Source organism: Aulonocara sp. 'chitande type north' Nkhata Bay, linkage group LG1 (assembly GCF_057382095.1).
Source record: "Aulonocara sp. 'chitande type north' Nkhata Bay isolate Kocher_YH1m ecotype deep benthic linkage group LG1, A_spYH_male_GT1.1, whole genome shotgun sequence".
In the NCBI taxonomy this organism is placed as follows: Eukaryota; Metazoa; Chordata; class Actinopteri; order Cichliformes; family Cichlidae; genus Aulonocara; species Aulonocara sp. 'chitande type north' Nkhata Bay.
The window spans coordinates 20,837,611-20,859,383 of record NC_141344.1 but is presented as its reverse complement, the minus strand read 5'-3'; the positions used below and the strand labels follow the sequence as shown (position 1 = coordinate 20,859,383).

General features: G+C 40.4%; 2 protein-coding genes across 3 annotated transcripts in view; one reads left to right on the top strand and one right to left on the bottom strand.

The window, feature by feature from the left end:
* Positions 1-14,624, bottom strand: part of sbf2 (SET binding factor 2) — a 108,183-nt gene extending 93,559 nt beyond the window's left edge. For both annotated transcript variants that reach the window (XM_086287810.1, XM_086287811.1), the window contains exon 1: positions 14,459-14,624. In XM_086287810.1, coding sequence (XP_086143936.1) covers positions 14,459-14,513 — 55 coding nt within the window. In that variant the 5' untranslated portion in view covers positions 14,514-14,624. The remainder of the gene's footprint in view (positions 1-14,458) is intronic.
* Positions 14,625-17,921: 3,297 nt separating this feature from the next.
* On the top strand, positions 17,922-20,370 carry adma (adrenomedullin a). Its single transcript, XM_086287809.1, has 4 exons — positions 17,922-18,064; positions 18,656-18,758; positions 18,868-18,993; positions 19,118-20,370. The coding sequence occupies exons 2-4, from the start codon at positions 18,664-18,666 to the stop codon at positions 19,389-19,391; spliced, it is 495 nt and encodes a 164-aa protein (XP_086143935.1). The 5' UTR covers positions 17,922-18,064; positions 18,656-18,663; the 3' UTR covers positions 19,392-20,370.
* The last annotated feature ends 1,403 nt before the right edge of the window (positions 20,371-21,773 follow it).

Sequence of the window (21,773 nt, the reverse complement as noted above, 5' to 3'; positions counted from 1 at the left end):
AGACAATTACTGTCAGAGATCTATTTATGTCTCCATACTTGCTCTCCTGGGACAAGCTCCACTTGGAACGTTTCGACGCACCAGCTGCTGTCCGTCAGCGATAGCATGCTAGCCTTGATTCCTGCCAGTTTTATGGCGTGCCGAGTGTCAACTGACCTTGTTGCACGACCAGAATCTGTAACTGTCCTGCATACTCGGCACAGATTAACCAATCGGCCACCATTTGGAGTTCAAAAGTCAGATATCAGAGACTGTAAGTGAAAGATGGGCAAAGCTTCTGGAGATGAGAAATTATGTCTGTGAGCTCAGTGTGCACTTTTCTGATGAGTTTATGGTCTTTATCCTTATTTTATGTCTTTCTGAATACAATGTGATGTTCGTTTTTTTAAAATTGTTTTATTTATTTATTTATTTTAATAATGTTGGTCCCATCAGAGTCAGTTTGCATCACTATACAAATACATTTTGATGTGCAACAATTTCCATTTCTTTTCAAGGTTTTCCAGCCCCCCCCCCCAAAAAAAAACCAAAAAAACCCCCCAAAAAATGCTGTGACTCAGCAAGCTATTCAACAGACTGCTTATGAAGCCCCTGTGTCACAGTTTGGCAATAGGTCATATGCCAAGGGAAGCAGAATTGCTTGAACAAACAGGGAAAAAAAACCCCACTGCAATACATTATCGGAATGACATGAGATCCTACAGCTGCAGCATTCATGCACCAAGCGCCTCAAGCCTGCTGTCAGCAACGCCATGAAATGTAGACCGCTGCAAAGGACAGCAACTAATTTATCATGCTGAAGCACTTTGGCCTTAATGGGACTGATGGCCTGGATTCGGAATTGTATGCAGAGTATTGCGCAAAGGTTTTAGGCACTTGAGATGTTTAGATTAATTCAGAAACATGCAGGGAGAGTCAAAAATTATCTTCAGCCACAACAAGTTGAAGGAGACCTGCAACACAGACGGTATGGGGTGGGGGCTGTGGGGGGTAAGCCTTAATCTAACATCACACAAGCTATGTACAAAAGGAGGCAGAAGACAGTGAGACTGCCTAAGTCAATGGTGCTGTTTGAGTTGACTGGAACCACTTAGGGAATGGATTTAACCTCACACTCAGGTAACGTCCTGCTATCTATCTACCAGCTGCTGTTGCATGAGAGCGAGAGAGAGACAGCCACAGACATGTTTATTTCCTACTTAATGCATTAAGAGAAAGTAAAACGTGCTCTGCGAGCTGAAGAGCCTCATTCACATACAGCGATCAACAACTTAGTCTGCGTCTCATGTGCTCTGCAACACGCTCTCCCCTCACACGCGCTCAGATTAATACCAGAATACGACAGAGCAGTGCAGGAAATAGCTAGCCCCTGCATGAACTCATTTACATTAAGCATTCATTTTTTAAAAATCAATCAAACAGACAGAAACTCCCTCGGTCTGCTTTTTCTCATTTTGAAATGCTGAATGTATCAAATTCCCACATGCATTCATTCAAAAAGACTGCAAAGGTGTGAAATACAAACTATTGCCTTGACTGGCAAGTTGTACAGGCTATCACTCTGGTCATCATTGGCCCTGAAGTTCATTGGCAAAAACCCTAGGACCCACCTGCGAAGTTCTTTAAAAACACTGTGCATGCGTAGCAAGGAAAGCTGTGTACCACTGATACCAAGTCAGAGAGTTAAGTGACAAAAATAATTTGCGTCATTAACTTAGAAAGCATTGATGTTTTCCATTTACAGGCTAAAAACAAAGAGAAGCCTGATGTTGTTTACACGGAAAAGCATGTGCAGATATATCATGGCTTGTGCTGGTAGAACACCAGTCTGCCTGACTGTTACATCTTCAGGTTTTTACAGCTCCTCTAATTGAAATCACATGCTTTGAGTCCTCCAGGTTCTAATTTTCAACCGCAGATGAAAATAAATGACAGAATTCCTCGCATTCCACGAGGCTGCACTCTCGTATTAAAACAAGCCGTGCTTTCAAATATGGCCCCCCTGATAACTATAAAGAACCCCATTGGAGAGGATAATAGAACCCAGGCCTGAATGCGAACATGCTAATTTGAACATCCGCTGGCACGACACGAGGGGAGGATACAGTCCAAAATCAACGCATGTTTATTTATTTATTTTACAGTTTTTTGGCATGTACTAAATATGCCCAAGCCTTTCCAGCTCAATAAAGCACAACCTCCGTGTGGTATGGCCCAACAAGAGGGCTGGAAAAAAAACAAACAGAAAAAACAAAACGTGAAATAAACGATACATACAAATAATAATTTTTAAATGTCTTTGGGGACTAACTTACTAGGAACATTAAATATTGGTGAAACAGCCTTTACTAAGTGTTTAATAAGGAGATATGTACATTCCAGAAAAAACATTAAAAGCATAGATCTCGTAAACTGACACTTCGACGCCAGCAAACTCTTATCAAGGGTTTGTGGCACACGGTAACAGCTTATAAAAAAACAAAAATATTCCAAGTGTCCAGGAGAAAGGGGGAAAAAAACGTGGCTGTTCCTGTTTGTTGTCTTCCTAAAATCCTTTATGTTTAGCTTTAAACTGACTCCTTTCTTTGTAGTTTGTAGCTAATTTGAAAAAGCCCAGTGATTTGTTTGACAAGCGTAAAAAAAGGATCATCATTTGGTCAAATCTAATCGGCCACTTAAGCAATCCTTACGCCTTGATTATAGTCCACTTTGGACACAAATGGCTGGAGACTCAATGGCTGAGTAGTCATTCCTTTTACACTTCTTTGAAGTCTCCTTCAAGTCCACCGCCTGGGGGCGCATGCTCAGTTGGTGCATTGGAATATATATTCTCCCCGGACGAGTCCACGCAGTCACACAACAGGCTAGCACATCTGAACCAGGCAATTTTTTTGCCCCGAGGACCAAAGTGGATACTAGCAGACACGGAAAGTATAATCTCGCCTTTAAACTAAACTCTAGATTTGCTAGAGTCAGTGCGGTCAGTGGTCACTGACACAATTGCAACAGGTATTTTGTTTGTAAATGCAGAAACTCGAGAAATCTGTGGAAATATTTAGAAAACAGTCATCACACTCAGATGGCGAAATGATCACTTTTCGACTGCCTAGTTTGAAGCGCCCCTGTCAATGACCCGGAGTGTTATGTAAGCAGCCTGAAGCTCATGCACGATAATATTTGATGTAAAATATGATCATTGTTTAAAACGTTGCTTAAAACTGACTATAAATGTAAATAGTTGCAATGCAAATCACAAAGGGCAAAAGATTCAAGTCGCTATCTCAGAGGAGATGTAAGAGGTGGCACGGAAGTGCTGTAACACCGTGGCAATCCCCATCGCTTTGTGGGCAGCTCAAGAAATACAATATTTTGGATTTGATATTGGATCTGACTCTACATTGGGTATTGATTAAATCTATGGGCGATTTTACTGAACAGAAAACTGTGACAGGACGAATGAAAAAATGCTTTAACTGTTCTATTATTAACTTGAATACATTTCTCACAGTTCACTAAATTATTTTTATAGGGATTATTAAATTCTATAGCCATTCTGCAGAGTTTCATGCAGTCTTTCTCCACACACACACACACGCACACACACACACACAGAAATATGTGACTTCAATCGAATGAACCTAATAATTTATTACTCAGTTGCGTGATTTAGCACAGTCCCAACAACAAGTGAAAAAAAAAGTTGTTAGTCTTTCTTGATTAGAGCAGATGTTTCTCCTCTTAAAAAGAAAAAAAAAACTCAATTTATCTTTCTGATTTATCTTCCTGCTGTTACTGTTGATAAAATACAGCCAGATGCTCATTTTACCATGTATGGAAAAGGCCACCAGTGGACTCTGCCAGTTTACGTAACATGCACGTCACCGTCTAACCTCATTTTGGCCCAGGCACTTACACAGGTGGACCATTCTGGAACGGGTTCACAGGTATGGCTAATTCACTTTCTGTCACTTTACTATCACTACCCGAATATAAGGAGAAATTCCATGCATAAACCTAAAAACGTGATTTACTTTAAGCTATTACAGTGAATATATAATCATCGTTTAAGCACAAACATTCTGCTGGATCTGCTCCATCCATAAGAGTTTAGGTTGACAATATAGTCTCCAGATGTGAGGAAATATGGCTATGGTAGCAATCTTCTTTATTCAAACAGTCACAGTGTGGGGAGCAGCTCCCATTGTCTGAATAGCAACACAGTCGACGATGCTCAGTCACAGTTAACCTGAAGATAAACTTGTTTTAAAATCCTCAGCTACTATAGAGGTCTCCTGTATGAAAACATTTGCATGCAAATTCTGTAAAAGGCCAAATCTTTCCTGTAACATCATCATCGTAGTACACGGAGGCCCAGATTGACCTCAAAGTTGACCACGATCAGGAAACTAACTTGTTCTGGATGTCCTGTGTTCAAGATAGGCAAAGAAGTGAGCTTTGGTTTTATTTGCATGGTGAAAGGGTACCACAGATTAGACAACTGTTGATGTCATAATTAGCTGAGATCAACAGCTAACTCAGGAAGCTTAGTACAAACATGCAAAAAGATAAATTCCCTTTAGGTCATGCCCAGGTCAAAAGCCAGGAGAGGAGCTTTAGACAATTACAGTCAGTGCAAAAGAAAGTTTTCACAAGAATCTGTGAATTCCTGTGAAAAACTAACCTAGCGGCCAAGTGCTGCTAATCAAATGCACTTAATTGACTGGTCATTAGCAAGTGTGACTATAAAAGCAGAAGTTTTGGCAGTTTGCAGGTGTGGAGTATTCAGTTGTGTGTTAACACAATACCACAATCTTCCCAGGAGTCCCAGTAAATTCATCCCAAGGTCAGACCGTGCAGTGCTAACCCGAGAGCTACAGCCTCCACAGACGTCAGTTAGCATGTTAAATGACAGTTCATGACAGTACAATTAGAAACAGACCGAATAATTACGGAGATTAGAGAGACCTTCTCTCTAAAAAAGAACAACACAGCTTACGTTTGCAAAGTTGCACCTGAACAAACCGCAAGACTTTTGGAACAATGTCCTGGACTGACGAGACCAAAGTAGATATGCCCGGCCATAATGCACGGCACCATGTCTGGTTTAAACCAAACATGTCAGCACACACAGTTCGTACCAACTGTCAAGCACAGTGATGGAGGCATGATGATTTGGGCTCGTTTCCAACCACAAACACCTCTGTATACCAAAGTACTCTAGAGTCACGTGAGAGCATCTGTGTGACAGTTAAAGCATGGCCCAAACTAGGTCATGTAGCAGGACAATGATCCCAAACACAGCATCAAAGAATGGCTGAAAATAAAAGGATCAAGGTGTTTCAATGATCCAGTCAAAAAACCAGACCTCAACCTTGCTGAAATGCTGTGTTAGCACCTTAAGAGAGTTAGGCATAGGCCACTTCAGTGAGAGAGAGCTTGATAAAGTAATACAGAAAATCTTCTAAAGGTGATTCAAGATGGTGAATCACGTGGAGCACTTGAGTTTCTTACAGGACCTGCATAGACCCTTTGAAAGCTTTTCACATGACAGCAACTTCCTCAAATGTGGATTACAGTTTTGTCCGCCTCCTCTCTGCTCACAGCTTGAAAGCTTTGTTTTCCATCTCAAAGAATAATTTAAACCAGTTTCGATATTCCACAGACAAGTGGTCCCCAGTGGGTTTCTACAAACTACATAAACATTTAAATATACTAATCAGTCAAATTCTCACCAGTTCCACTTTCACTCAGCTCATGAAAACTAAAAGCTGTGCTGCTCTCTTATATTAATGTCTTACTCATGATTCGGGCGGTGCATGTGGAGGCAGTTCCATCCAAAGAATTACTCCCTTTTCTAGCTTTCATCAAACAATTAGGTGCAATTTCTTTTACAGCCTTCGGTTACATGTGTTGATATAATTCTTGAGACTAGTTTGTTTATAACAATGGCAATACATACACACTGAGTTTATTTGGGATCAATACTGTACCCATTCCAATGTTTTACAGTATTTTGTGTGGATCGAGCTGTATCCTACCAACCCATTTCATCTGTCTCAATATATTTATCCTTAAAATGTCACAGTGAAAATGGTTCCTGCCATGAACTTTACTGTAATTTGCATAACCACAAAAATCACAATGCTCTAATTGTTTAACACCTTTCAACACACTGTGACTGGGGCAACAGGAGCCAGTGGAGTTTCCCTACATATCAGTTTTAAACTTCAACGGAGAGGAAGGAACTCCCCCATTGTGGTCAGGGTTCTTTCCACCACAAAGTTTAATTCCAAACGAGGCGCTGCCAAATGTGGAGCCCAAAAGAAAACAATCAATGGAGGCAGCGAATCCAAGAGTAAAAGCAGAAGTGAGTCAATTCCACATCTGCCATCTTACTCAGTGCAAGAGCCATAAACTCAAAACTTTGTTAACAGACAGTCTCTCTTGGTGATGAAAAATGCAAGGACTGGTAATCAGGGTGCAGGAGAGCCTAATTTTTCTGCTTACATAGGGACCTAAAAGGATTTCAGGATTACAGGAGCAGTGTCACAAATGTTAAAGTTGAAACAAATATTTATTTTTATCAAGTAACTAATTATACACTGGAACAGCAGATATTAAAAAAGATGGATATTAAAGGTGTAACCTGTAATTAACTTTTCTAAAAAAAATACAAATAAAAATAAACACTTGAATCGTTATAAATCTTCTCAACGACTGGCTGTTTTGTGTTCCCCTCATTAAGATAGATGACAAAAATAAAGAACTGTGAAGTGCGGATTAATGTTGAGATGATTTATATTCTCCTGTCCTTGGTAACCATTATTATCTTGTCACTAAACTAGAAGAAAAATGGAGAAAGTCACTGCAAGCCCATTTTGAAATTTATTATTCACAAACCTCAAACTTTCAGCAAATTTTTATAAAAAAACAACAACAACAAAACAAACAAAAACAAAAACAAAGGGAAAAAAAAAAGAGTTTTCCAGAAACACAGAGCCAGCCACCATTTTCAATGTGTTTGTTACCACTAACAACAAAACAGACCACATAACTTACAAAGAAAAACGACACATGGCAGCACTTTATAATCCACATACATCATGAAATTAGCATCCCTGAACATCAGTGGAGCTTACTAATCTAACATCACCTACACAGGAATAAATGCCTTCCAGATAAAGCTATGTCAATATTGCAACAAAGTTTGTAATAAAGGCCTAGTGTGTCTTCGTCCCAAACTGTTATGCACCCATAGCTCAGTTCAGTCCTTCCTGTGCACATTCACTGTCATAAATGAATTCTCAGTACTGTGCAAAAGCTTTAAGGCATCCTTCATTTCTTTATATTCTGCAAAGAAAATAAGAAAAAGGCGCAGTAATCATAACAGTTCATATTTAGTATCACCACCTTTATACTCCAGATCTGGCCCTTTAGTTGACCCATCTAATGTTCCTCACACACAAATCATCACAGTGGAAGCCATTCATAACAAAGGGAAAAGGGGAAAAAGGCTGGGGTATGTAATTACACAAGAACTGGGCTGAAAATCAGATTAGAGCAGACACATTTGAAATTCTCACGCTATAAGATCATCAAGTTGCACAGAGAAGGTCAGGAGAGAGGTACAACAGTGAGCCTCTACAGCCTTCTGTAAAACACAGTGGAGGCTCTGTCATCTGAATTTCAGCCATTGATCTGGGGGGGGAGGGGGTCCTGTCAAAATTGATTGAATTATGAATACAGAAAAATGCCATGAAGATCTCGAACCAGCATACTATTCCATCTGGAAGCATCTGATTGGCAGGGGCTTATTTTGTAGCATGAAAATAATCCCAAACAACAGCGCCACTGCATTAAAAGCATACATGAATAACGGACAGTGGAATAGCATCAGTCTCCCCAGAGCCCAGACCTATGTAATGTAATGTAATATGTAATGTAATGTAATGTGTGCGTGTTAGTCCCCGTAGGGAAATAGTTCCTCTGCATTTAACCCATTCACCCAGTGAAGCAGTGGGCAGCCACCAATGCAGCGCCCGGGGAGCAGGGTGTAGGGACGGTACCTTGCTCAGGGGTACCTCAGGGTAGCCGTTCAGTGGAGTCGAACCACCGACCTTCCGATCATGGGGCCACCACTCTACCTACTGAGCTATCCCTGCCTGTGACCTCAACCCATTTCCATGTATGATTATGCAAAAAGAAACAAAGGATAGCTCAAGACATAGCACAGTAATATAAATGTAAAAGCATTGTTTTTTTGTGATAATATGCACTTAATGATAAAATGAACAGCCCATGTCAATCAGCCCCACTGAACAAACTGCCTGCGTCATTTTTTCCAAACCTAATTTGTTTTATTATCAAATTCCTGGTAAGAAAGTTTTTGTTCCAAATAGAAAAACCTCCAGGAAAAGTTCTATATTTCATGCAGTCTCTAACAAGCTCCTTAACTACGCAGGCATAAACAGAAGACAAGAAGGAACCACAAAGCTACAGATGTATGACTGCATGTCAAATAGTGCTCGAACTTGAAAAAGGATGTGATTCTGTAGATGAAACTACAACCCTACGTGGTGCCGATCAACACAAGCAAAACAAGAAATGGTCTAATGGCAAAGTTAAGCGAAAGTTTAGGAAGACAGCCATTAAGATAAACCTGAGAAGCAGCAATATATGCTGTTTATAAAGCATTTCCAACCTGATCGAATAACTGAGCAAAAAAGGGGACAAAAGATTGAAACTCTTAACAGTAAAAGTGACATCCTTTTTAAAGAAAGGCCAATGTGCTTCCCTTGAAAGTGGGTTCAAAAGGCAGCACAAACACACTTGTTAAAGGTTGCAACAAAAAGTCAATTCATGGAAGTTTTGGACAGAAAAAAAACTGGCATGGAATTATTGCTGGTTGACCTATTAAAAAAAACTTCCATCTAACTATTTTTCCAAAATTTCCATGATACTGATATGAAGACAACTTACTGTGTTTTTCCAAATATACTTAAGTTTATAGTTACAATTTAGATCAAATTTTCTAGTTGGCAGTAGGGCTGCCACGATTTGTCGACTAGTCACGATTACGTCGACTATCAAAATCGTCGACGACTGATTTAATAGTCGACGCGTCGTTTGAAGCTTTGTAAGATCACAAAAGACGCAGGAATAAGTGGCAGGATTTAAGAGTGTATTAACGGACTGAAACAGAAGATGGCAGCATTGCATGTACAAGGATGTCAGCTACCGTTAAACCCCGAAGAAGAAGAAGAAGAAGAAGAAGAAGCAGCTGTGTCCCAGAATTCATAGCGCGGCCCAGCGCAGTTTCCAACAATGGCGGCAGCTAGTTAGTTTTAATGTTACTCTTATTATTCTTTCTGGGTCACAAAATAAACGTTTAACATATTTTCAGGCGAGAATGTAGCTGTGTAAACCTCAAATATCTGCTCAGTTTATCAAGACACCACATATTTTCAAAAGCGCTCCGACGTTTTCGGAGACATCTGTTACCCACTAGCTCGATAGCGAGCCGGGGGCTAGGCTCACTAGCGCCGTGAGAACACCGGACTCCCCGCAAATCGTTTTCAAACCCACCGCCGTCTTTCGCTCCTCAGGTTAAATATATATGAGTCACTTAGATAACTTAAAATGTTATTGTTTGGCTTTTTTTTTTTTTAGTATTTTATTTGTTCCTGAGTAAATCGGTTTGGCTGAGATTAAAGTTATAGTTTTTACACAGCTGAATAAACGTCAAGCAGACAACTGATTATCAGAAGTGTGAGATGCTCCAGAATATACTCCAGTGTCCTGTCATATTTTAGATAGCAAGGAGTTTATTAAACTTCACCGAAACAATCTGCAAATTTCATTAAAATTTAATAAACTATCATCTTGTCTTTATTTTTAGTTAGCACAGACCTTAAACACTTAAAGCTGTAAGCTAATGATAGTTATATAAGAGCAGATGCTGCTGGTGCAATAAGCTGTAGTTTTACGTCCAATGGATGATGATCTGATTAGTCGACTAATCGCAAAAATAATCGGTGACTAGTCGACTATCAAAATAATCGTTTGTGGCAGCCCTAGTTGGCAGCTTCGCATTTCTTGCATAACTGGAAGTTATGTTTGTTAGAAATAAACCAAACCCCAATACTCTCCCATTTGCCAGGTTACAGCTTCTATATTGCACTATTATTAAAGCTGGGAACAGCCATTTATCCTTGATAGAGATCTCTGAGATACACATTTGACGTCTACATCTAACCACATTTTACTCTTACAACTAGCTGAGCATCATTCCCATTTGGGATATTACGGGAATCTCATCAACCCAGCAACCGGCTGAATCCATGCCATCACTGATTGCCTAATCAGACATGTAGGTAAACCTAATAGAACAGAACATAAGAAACTTTTGCAACACACCCACTGATGACATTACAATACAAAACCCAACGTGGCTCAAATAGTTGGCAGTTCGTCTTGTAATCGGAAGGTTACAAGATATGGCAGCCTCGCTTCCCTCCACCAGTGTGTGAATGTGAGAGTGAATGAATTGTGGAATTGTACAGTGCTTTGAGGGCCCCGAAAAGCACTATATAAATGCAATCTATTATTATTATAATTCTTGTAAAACCACTTGAAATTAAAAGAGAAAACCTTTGCTTCTGTTTTGCCAGGAATGCTCTTATCTAGTCTGTATCGTGAAACCAGCCTTAATGTGTTTCTGCTGACCGCGATCCCACCGTAATCAGAGAAACAGCTTCTGTGTGCAGTAATGTTGTGGTCATCATTAAAAGAGAAAATCCAAGAGGGGAAATACTGCGGAACCCAAAGCTTTTCCAACTTATAAACTACTCCCTAACTATGCTCAGAGTTGTCACTCTTAGGCTGAACTAACAAGTGGATGGACTCTGGCACAGAGCTTTCCAGGCAGTAGCAGAAGGTTTCCAGTGTGTGGCCTCAGAATTAAAATTTTGCATTTTGCAGATGACGTGGTACTTGTGGCTTCACTGAGCAGTGACCTCCAGCTTGAGGAGAGGAGGTTTGCAGCCGAGTGCCAAGCAGCAGGGATGAGAATTAGAGAATGAGAATTGTTTATGTACATTTCTAAACTCATTGATGGAAATGAGCTACAAGTGACCTGAACAGTATGGATACAAAAAGCAGAAATAAGCTTCCTGTGAAGGGTGTCTGGGTATTATCAGTGATCAGGTGAAGATGTTTTTTGGATGTTTTGGAGAGCCACTACTCCTCAAAAAGAGCCAGTTTAGGAGGTCTGAGCATCTAGGATGCTTCTTGGATACCTTAGCGAGAGGAGGCCCAATTCGGCTAGCTTGGGAATGCCTCTGTATCTCCACATATTAGCTGGAAAAGCTCTGCTCTGCTTGGACTGCTGTCCCCACAACTCAGACAAGGAAGAGTCCAAAAACAGATGGCTGCGTGGACTCATATTACTAGTATGCCTGATAATCACACATCTAAAGCTGCAGACTTGCATCTATCAGGGTACCAATAGCATTATCCTATCTTTAAAAGATAGCAGTAGATAGAAGTATTTTGCTCTTATGGAAGGTCTTCTTTCTTTGTTTTGTTTTTTTCCAGGACTGTGCTTGTTACATAAGCCGTTGCCCAATGTCCAAACTCGAAAATCCAGACCGTAGAGTTTGGGCTCTGTGTCTGTGAAACACATTCCAAAAGCAGTTTGATTCAATAAAAAGTGATGATACACCACCAATAAATTGTTTCAGAAAAGCAGCTGGGCAGATGCCTCTTTTTCACTTGGCAAATTGCAATTTATGGGGAACCGCATGCCAAACCGTATATAAACCTTTGCCAGTAAAGGGAAACAGCGCCTTAATGCAAAAGGAAAAAGCCAGGATACACTGCGGGTTCGATACAGGCTGCATCCTTCAAACGAGGCGCTTTCACATTCCAACTCATTCGTGAAAATAATTCCAGGGTTTATGGCTCATGACACTAGCCCCCAGGGACACAGACTCAGGTCCAATTTCTAAAAGAGGAATCTGCCGGTTATATTCCTTGCTATCAGACTGACGACTGCACATAATTTTTTATATTTCAGAGGTACGTAAATGACAAAAGTGTGTGCCAGCTATAGGTTCAACCAACAACAACAAACTCTGGATTTAGAAGGGGCCAAACTTCAGTGTTTTATTGCTTGTTTTAAATCACTTCAGTCTGGTGGACCAATCGCACAATAAGTGTGATCTGAACTATATTTCATGAATTGGGTCATCTGCCTGGTAATGAAAATATCACAAATAGTCTAGCTGGATTTATGTTGACACTCAGGGGACACAGAAAAGAAATAAAACAGCAATTTAAGCAAGTTACTGAAACTGGGTCATGCGATTCCAAAGAAAAACAAAAAGCAGACCTAAGTAACAAACAACAGCATACATGTGGAATTATGGTAAACAAAAAATACAGTGTATGGTATTGCAACTTCAGCCTTACGAACTTGCATGCATGAGCTTGCATTAGAAAAGCTCCACTGCCACCAATTTAAATACTTACCTGACTTTAAAAGCATTGATGTCATACTATTACAATAATAACCAACAGCAATTCATTATTTTAAAAGCTGGAGTCTAATTTTACTACAAACTGTGAGCCAGCCTAAAACTCAACAGATTGTGGGCTCTGTGTTATTTCTAGCAGATCCATTCGTAGTAATCTAACAATGAGAAGTGGGTCAGGGCAGTGGAGCAAATGCCAGCACAGAACAGGAGGGTTAATGAGGACCCATGTAGGGATCCCTGGTTTGAATTAATGAGCGAGGTGGCCAGGAAAAATCTGCCGTCTAGACAAGCTGCTGCACATTACCGTGAATAGCATGCCTTCAATGAAAACACTCTTCTCACTCAAGTCATCGCTGTGGAGAATTCATCTGTTTATTTTCCTAACAAATATAGAAGGCAGTGCGATTTTCAAGTTCTGCTGCTTACAGACATGGGCGTTCCTGCAGGACTGGTGTCCAAACCATCACCCGACAGGAATACAATTCAGTCAGGACTTCAGGAATATTTTTGTCCCCCAGAGAGGCTTCCACAGAGATAAGACATAATCAGCCACAACTCATGCTAGTGGATTTTTACAGCTCCCTCTCTCTCCCTGCAGCTAACTTCTTCATCATCAGGAGGCAGGCAAAGAAAAGACTTAACTCGTGGCCCCTGCGTCTTCTTGTGGCGAGACCATCTGAATGTGAATCCATTCAGACTCTTCGGGTGACGCCAGGAACATTTTGTCCCCGGAGCACAAAATATTCATTTGTCAGTTGGCGCCGGGGTGCACAGAGCTGATGAAAAGCACTGTTTACCTATTATGCATAGCAAGCGATGGTGACTGAGGGGATTCAGCTGCTCCAGCCCCCTTCTGAAAGCACATGGCACTGAACGGATGCCATTGAAAAAGTGGCCGGGAAACTTTCTTTTATATCCTCAATGCAGATTAGATCCGTTTTTTAAACTTTCTCCAGGCAGCTCATTATGCATCACTTTCACAGGATAACAGTGCATCATGAGAAGTGATAAACTGTAGTACCATTCATGCCCTGTGCACAGCACGAACAATGCGTGCAATGCCAAGATGTTTTCATGGCTTTATCTATGAATGCTTGGAAATGTGTGCAAAGCTGTTTCCTGTCTTGGATGAAAAGAATGCGAGGCTGGACCTGAGGTACAGCTTGTAAGTGGAAGCATGAGGAGCTTCCTGTCCCACAACAGTGGAGAGGGAAGAGGAGGGAAAAGGACACTGGCCCAGAGCAGGCACTGCCCTTTTGTTGCAGCTGAATAATGTTACGCCCATCATGAACCACTTCAGCATTCTTCCAGCAAATAAATAAATAAATACAACACAACAACTCGCTGACAAATGTGGCTACAGCGGGTAAATACAGACCGGAAACAGAGCATGCAGGACAGCTGAGGTGCAACAGCAAGCGCCCCCCCCAAAAAAAGAATACACAACATAGAAGCAAAACCGGCTACCAATAGCAATCCTGACCTGGCTTGAGTAAGCACACAAATATGATAAAGGAGGAGCTAGATTTTGGTTTTATGTGGCTGAATGGCCCCTTAGACCTGATAACAGGTTCACGATCAACAGGGCAGGATGTGACAGATTTTTTTTTCTGAATCCACGAGAAGTTTCAGCTGATCCAAGTCAAATATCCCAACTCCTCGTGTGTAAACATCCACTGGTGACTTAACATCAGGCGTGTGCTTTCTGTGTAAACACACGCCCGCTGGATTGAGCGTGTGGCTGGTTGAGGAGGAGGGGGTAAAAACCAAAAAGGAAGAAAAAGTATCTCCCAGTCTCGCCTTGTAGCCGTGTGGCTAAGCTAGCGCAATGCTATCTAGCATCAACATCATCACACACACACTGACTGACGGCCTGGACATAAACCTCAGCTCCGCCAGCTCAATCTGAGAGCCAAACTTACCGGCTTTCTCCTGATCGTATCCCACGACAGTAAAATAGTCAGCCAATCTAGCCATGTCTGCCGCTTTTCCCGAGATTTACCAACACAATTCAGCATTTTTCCTTCTTCCAAAGCACAGCCATGTTTGACAGAAGGAGTGTCACTGCGCTTGCGTGCAGGAGCGGGATACATCCATGGGCGTGGGCCCTCTCGAGTTTACAAATACAGCTCTGTGCTCCAGCAGAGGCTCGTTTTGGCCCTCAAGCACTGTTTCTTTTTATAAATCGAGGGCAACCAAACCTACAGCCACCAAAACCAAAAGAATACTATATTTTGCTATAACTGTGTGAAGTTTAGGAAAATTATTTTTATTTGAACGGCCTCATATCACAGCATTAGTCAGCTCATGGCACAGTTGTAAGTAATATGCAGTATAACAGAAAAGAAACCAAGCAATTCTAATAGGGAATTTTATCTAGGCCACTCTTGGATTTGCTAGAGACTCTGTAAATAGAATAGAATAGAATAGAATAGAATAGAATAGAATAGCCCTTTAGTGTCATTGCACGTGTACAACGTGGGTGCTCCAGCCAACCGTGCAGGAAAAAAATAGTAAAGACATCAGGAATAAAATAAATGGAAAACAGAACAGACAAGATATATACAGTAGAACTGCTCTAAAATGCAAACAATTAAAAAAGAAACACACACACTCACTTTCACTTAGTAATGTAAAATATTTGCATCAGATTTTTAGTCAGCAGAAGTTTCCATGTTACTATATCACCACATGCTGTTTTATTATCCATGCTATGCTCTTTTTTTAGCATGGTGATTGTGATGTAACATCTCTTAACCAGTGGAGTGTGTACAAACCCTTAACCTTAAGTGCACATTGGCCACTAGTCAGCTCTGTCTGAAGCTAAAACTGGATTTTCTGATTTATTTTTACTTTTTATGCTACGAACTCCAACGCCAACTGCAAAAATTAAAAATCCCCATGCAGGGACTATTCCATAGACGTACAAATTTAATGTAACATTAATTTTTTTAGTTGTTTTTGTGTAAAAAAAGGGGTCAAATATCGTGTTTGTGCAACATATTTAGTATCAATGAAAAAAAAGAGAAAAGGACAAGCCGAGTAGCACGTGTCGATGAGTAATATGTGAGTGAGAGAGACAGGCATCCACCACCACCACCTTTGCTGTCAACAATAGCAGGAAGACAGCAAGCAATTTCCTCTCTCTTCTTCTTTTTTTCCCCCTCGTGCTGTTCATCTGCTAGAAAAAGGACACAGGTAGTCAAAGAGTTGAACCTGTGGCAGAACATATTAAAACTCCTTTTTTATAAAGTGTTTATCGCAACACAAGAATGATCATTATGTAAACAGACCCCACAGCACAATGGATATTTCAAGGTAATAATTATGACTTACCTTTGCAATTTGTGCTTTGGGGACTGACAGCCTCTTTTTTTCCCTCTCCTCCCAAACATGACAACTGTTGCTCGGCTTTTCTGACACACAGACCTACTCATGCATTAAACTGTAAGGTTGTACAAAAACTGTCGGGTCATCTTACCAGGACAACATCACAAAGGACTTTCAAAAGATTGCTATATAAGGAGCCAAAAAGCACTAGAGGAGTTTTGTTGTCATGATTGCACCATCTCTTGTTGTAAACTCTGGTAGGGGAATTATTTGTCCGCTGGAGGCAATTATCATTACAAAGTGCTTGCAAAACATTCGCTGGTTTACAACACATGTGTTTGGCATTTATGTATTTTTTTTTTAGTTTGAAATATGACACCAAAGAATGAGGTTGTCTGAGTTATAAATAAACTCAAGAAAGTTTTTAATTATAATGATATACGAATTACAGGATGCTGGTGCGCTACAGGGGAATTTCAAGCGTTACATCGTCTTTAATTCAGTTTGAGCTTTTCTTCCCCATAATTGAAAGTGAAACAAGTATCAAAACTGAAAGAAATACTTGGACCTTCTCTGCAATGTTAATTTACACCATATCCAGTGCCTTGTGGAAATTTCTGTACTGGAATTTCTATTCTGAAAAAAAAGGAGAAAAGTTGGTATTTACAGCATTTCACACACAGGGTCATTCTTGGGTGCATATTACCTGTTTGTGCTCATCTCAAATACAGACACACACTAGATCTTCACTAGCCGTGGCTCAGTGAGATGAGATAAACAAAGTCTTAGCCTCCCCAGCTGGTTATTTTTTATGCAATTTTATGTGATTTATTTATTTATTTTCGTCCTCCCTAAGGGGCTCGTAATAAACATCTGTCTCACGAATCCCACAGACAGTTTTGATTTTCCGCGCTGTGGAAATCTAAAACATTTTCCTGTGTTTTCGTGTAAAAGCAACATGCAAATTTTGAGTTATAATGAAAAAGATATAAATATAATAAAGTTCAAACTAATGAGACATGTTGGTATCACCTGTGTGAACTTGCATTCCTAAGGTGAAAAGTGAGGTGAGATTACTCACACACACTGGCACACTGAGTTAATATTGTTCACACGTGACAGTTCTTTTGTAACTTTATTTCTAGTTAATTGTAAAATTCCATTTCACATTTATCTAAATAAATTTGTGGTAAGCCCATAGTCAAATATTTGCCTCTTACAAACAAAAACATAGAGCATACTCTGTTTATAGTTGGGAATACATGTATTATTTAATCCCTTATTATGTTCAGTGTCTCTTTCAACGTCTCAAATTCATCATCCAGTACATTCTCAAGCTAATGTGGAAGTTCAGCACATCAGGGAGTGCCCTGAAAAGGAGTCTGATGAAGCATTCCTTAAATTTTACTTCAAACAATTAGCCAGATGGACTGAAAAGAGCATTAACAAAAACTATAGCCGTGTGACCTTAAAGTCCAAATATTACAACTAAAGTTCAAATATTACAGCCACAAAGGAAAAGCTCTTTTCTTTCTGTGATTAACACCCACTGGAGAAAGCAGCTATCTGACGCGAACATGTTGTACGTTTACTGGCACAGTGAGTGCACTGTTTGACTTACATAAATAATGACTACCCATTTGGTTATACACACACTTAAATTCAAACAAACAAACAAACAAACAAACAAACAAACAAACAAACAAACAAACAAACAAACAAACAAACAAACAAACAAACATTATTTTATTTTTAAGAGTCATGCTGAGGTGCAAAAAGAAAAAGAAAAAGAAAAGAAAAAAAGAAAAGAAAAAATCTAGTGCTGTGACTCACTGAAAGCATGAAAGAAGAACACAATGACAGCAACTCTTAAATTTCCTTTAATGCTTCATGTTTAATGCTTTTTCAAATGCATTCCTGAAGTTTTAACTGCTGTAGTACATGAACAACAGCGCAGCAGTAGTGTACTGGATGGGGTGGGGGGGAAAGGATGAGAGAATGAGTGTGTCACTCATTAGCCCCTCCTACAATTTTTGTATAAAGGGCTGTCCGTCTGGTGTGTAGGAGCTATTAGCAGAGTGACACAGCTGCCTTACAGAACTAGAAGCAATCTCAAGAAACCTGTGGAGTACTCTTTCCCAGCTGATTCTAGAAGAAGAAGAAGAGCTTTCTCATCCAACTAAAGAACAGAGACTAAGGTATGTGCACTTGCCTTTAAAATAGACATTGCTTAGATTTGTTATGCCACTAGCTGATGGCTTTATCCTTGCTTTTTTGAGGTCAGGGCACAAGTGTAGAGACAAGAACAGGTTATCTGTCTGGTTATATAAGCAGTTCAGCTCTTAATGTGTGCGTCTGTTAAGGAGTTGCCTTTAAGGTGCAAAGCATCCAACAGGGGCAGCATACCATGTGCTGTTTATCATATTATTGCACATAATTTTGCTGTTTTGTTCTATTTAATCAGGTGACTGAGTTGAATTACATTTGTTTGTGAACTATTTTTGCCTGCTTAATGGGAGACTGTGTCCTTCACAGTACTGGCCAGGGGCCCAAAGCATGGTTGTAGGTTTACTTAGCCCAGCAAGATCTGACCTTAGCTTAACTTTCTAAATAAATGAATGATATGTGCAAATAACTTGGCTTTTGGACTCTTGTGTAAGCAAGCACACTTATTACAGTATGAAGGAGTCTAGCATGGACAGAAGGACAGCAGGAAATTTGTATAGTTAAATATTAATAAAAATGTACGAGTAACTAACTATTGATTTTTTTTTTCCTTCTCCAAACAGGAGCCAAAATGAAATTGATCTTCCAGTCCTTCATCTGCTGCTGTTTGCTGGCAACAGTAGCACACTGTGTGGAACTTGAAGTGAATCCTGAATTGAAAAAGAGGTGAGTTAACTGAGGCATGATTTTCATTTGAACCCGAGGCAGGGTGTGACACTCAGCATTTCAATTATCTACCTTGGACTAATGGCATTTTTTTCCCTTCCTCTTACAGGCTAAGCATATGGCTAGGAAGCAGACTGAGGCGAGATGTTGACACCATATCAGTAGAGAAGAGAGCAGAGGCTGAGCACCTTGTCAGACCAGAAGACATCAGGGATGCATTGTTGCCACATTCCAGGTAAGATCGTGCAATTCTGACAGTCTTATTATAAAGTAAATATAAATTCAAGAAATCCAAAGTCAGCTATTAACAGTTCAGGATTGAACAGTATAGACTCATGCCCTCTCCCTTTGTCCTCCAGCACTGACATCCACGTCCGGACCAAGAGGTCTTCAGGCTGTTCCCTGGGTACCTGCACAGTGCACGACCTGGCAGATCGTCTGCACCAGATGGGCAAGTCAAGGGGCGGGAATGCACCTGCCCACAAAATTAGCGCACACGGATATGGCCGGAGGCGTCGCTCCCTTCCATCATACAGAGTCTCACTAAGGCTAGAGAAGGGCAGGCTGAGGCCCGTGTGGAGCACGGTTGACTCACAAGTTCACAAGCTTGAGGCCCTCCTCAGACGGACATGAGCACCACTTTGCAAAGGGAGTTGGGAACAAAAGTAAAGGAGTAGTGTCCTGTGCGCTCTGCTTTAAAATTCTTGAAGTGCCTCAGACTACAGCCAAGTATGCTCCAGCACATTTGTTCCAGGCTGGAGGACTGAGTCAGTGAATCAGAGCAAAACTGGCTGCAGCTGAGTTTGTCCAAAGCCCGAGCCTTGCAATGAGCTCAGCAATGTACAACTTTCAAAGAAAAAAGAAAAACTGCAGCTGCTTATAGACACTGGATGGCACAGCATGGAGCAAACTACAGGTGCTGCTCTCTGCATGGCAGAGGAAGAGGAAGAGTGCTAATACCTGGCAAAGTGGACTCATCCTCTCGATCAAGGGGGAGGACTCTTCTAATATTCTGGGACTTAACACATTTATTCCTCAAGGCCAAGACTTTGATAAGTGCTATCCTTTAAGGATTTGTGCCATTGTGTTCCATGAAACTGTCAGTACTTGTCTGCACTTTTCCATTTGGACTTAAAGTCAAATGAATCATCAGGAAAAGACATCTTCATCACAATGCCAAACACGAAGATGGGCTCCACAGCTCTAAAGCTATCAGTTTATATCAAGTTTTGGACACTGTATAAGGGAAAAATGCCTTAGATTATGTGCTATACGTGCCAGTTCTTAATGGACTGAAATATACTTGAAATGTTATTGTTTGTAAAAAAACACAAGTGCAATCCATATTTGTTTTTATTGCAGGTATGTGTAAATATGAATTACTTTATTTAAATATTACATAGGAGTTACAGTAAAGTACTTATACAGATAGAGCTATTTTTGTACAGGAAGAAATATATATGGGCATTGTAGCTATTTGTCATTACTCTTGCAAACTGTGGTAATAGGATATCTGTTTTAGAGGTATATTATATATTTGTAAATGTGTTCTATTTTATTTGTGTCGCAGCAATAATGTCATTCAATAAACATTTTGCATACAAAATCTAAACCTTGTTTGGCTGTCCTTTCTTTGTGCTCCTGGCTCGTGTGAATTCAAAGTGGCACTCTATTGTCTGAGGGCAGACTGTTACAGCAAAACAAAGAGCACCTGGACTCTGTTAAGTGTTTAAAGGTTCTCATTAGAGCCCCCCTCCCTTCTCTTGCTGCATCCCCCTATTTATGATCCCACTCAAAAAAAAAAAAAAAGGGCAGACAGGTTGCCAGGCACATTCCTGCTAGGTTCAGCTCACATTTGCTGGCTCTCTCGACACCACAGAGCAGCCCTGAAGCCACTGGAGGAGGCTGAGGCTTTGGCTACATCTGTGTTCAATGGAAGATGTTTGGGACACAAGTCGGCTGATGCGGGGGGTTCCGGTTTAACATTCTTTCCATATCATCCCAAAAGCTACTCAAACACGGCACCGATCAAAACGTTCCCGTTCCAGCACAACAAAGACCGAACCAGATTTAAATCATTCAGATGTCCCATTTTCACCCCTCCTAAACCATTTAATATATTCAGAAGTATTCACAACAATGAAATGTGCACTTTTTAACACTCATTTAAATCACAGAGGGAATAAAAGATGGGTCTTTCATATCAGCTCAAAGATTATTACTACTCTTTCTTTGTAATTTGAATGATAAGATTCCTGCTTTTAATTTAGTGGAAATTCATATTACAGCTGTTCAAAGTGCAGGTAGAAACAAAGTGAGGATCACAGCGGTGTTATGTGTCCTCTATTGCCATCTAGAGATATTTGACGGCCATAACTGCAATATTATGGCACAATTTAAATTGGTATTATTTATTCACTTAGGTTAGTCAGCTGAATGAAATTATTAATTAACAGTGTTGGGTGAGAACCTTCCTTTTTTATATTATTAGATTACAAATTTAAGTTCTGCCTATCCCGATTGTGAGCATTCACAGTTTAAAAAAAAACAAACAAAAAAAAAACAACTGAATGGGCGATCGTGGCTCAAGAGTTGGGAGTTCGCCTTGTAATCTGAAGGTTGCCGGTTCGAGCCCCGGCTTGGACAGTCTTGGTCGTTGTGTCCTTGGGCAAGACACTTCACCCGTTGCCTACTGGTGGTGGTCAGAGGGCCCGGTGGCGCCAGTGTCCGGCAGCCTCGCCTCTGTCAGTGCGCCCCAGGGTGGCTGTGGCTACAATGTAGCTGCCATCACCAGTGTGTGAATGGGTGGATGACTGGATATGTAAAGCGCTTTGGGGTCCTTAGGGACTAGTAAAGCGCTATATAAATACAGGCCATTTAATATAGTTTTTGTTGTAAAAAGTTTTCATTTGAACGATTTAGATTTGTTTTCTATTTTTGAAGTATAGACAACTGATACATTTAATAATTAATATAGAACAGTAACTAAAGACAAAACGTGAACCACAAATTACA

Excerpts from the sequence above, each read along its gene's own strand:
- adma (XM_086287809.1), top strand. The coding sequence starts at position 18,664 with ATGAAATTGATCTTCCAGTCCTTCATCTGCTGCTGTTTGCTGGCAACA. Across the intron at positions 18,759-18,867 it reads AATCCTGAATTGAAAAAGAG|GCTAAGCATATGGCTAGGAA; the intron begins GTGAGTTAACTG and ends TTCCTCTTACAG. Across the intron at positions 18,994-19,117 it reads GCATTGTTGCCACATTCCAG|CACTGACATCCACGTCCGGA; the intron begins GTAAGATCGTGC and ends TTTGTCCTCCAG.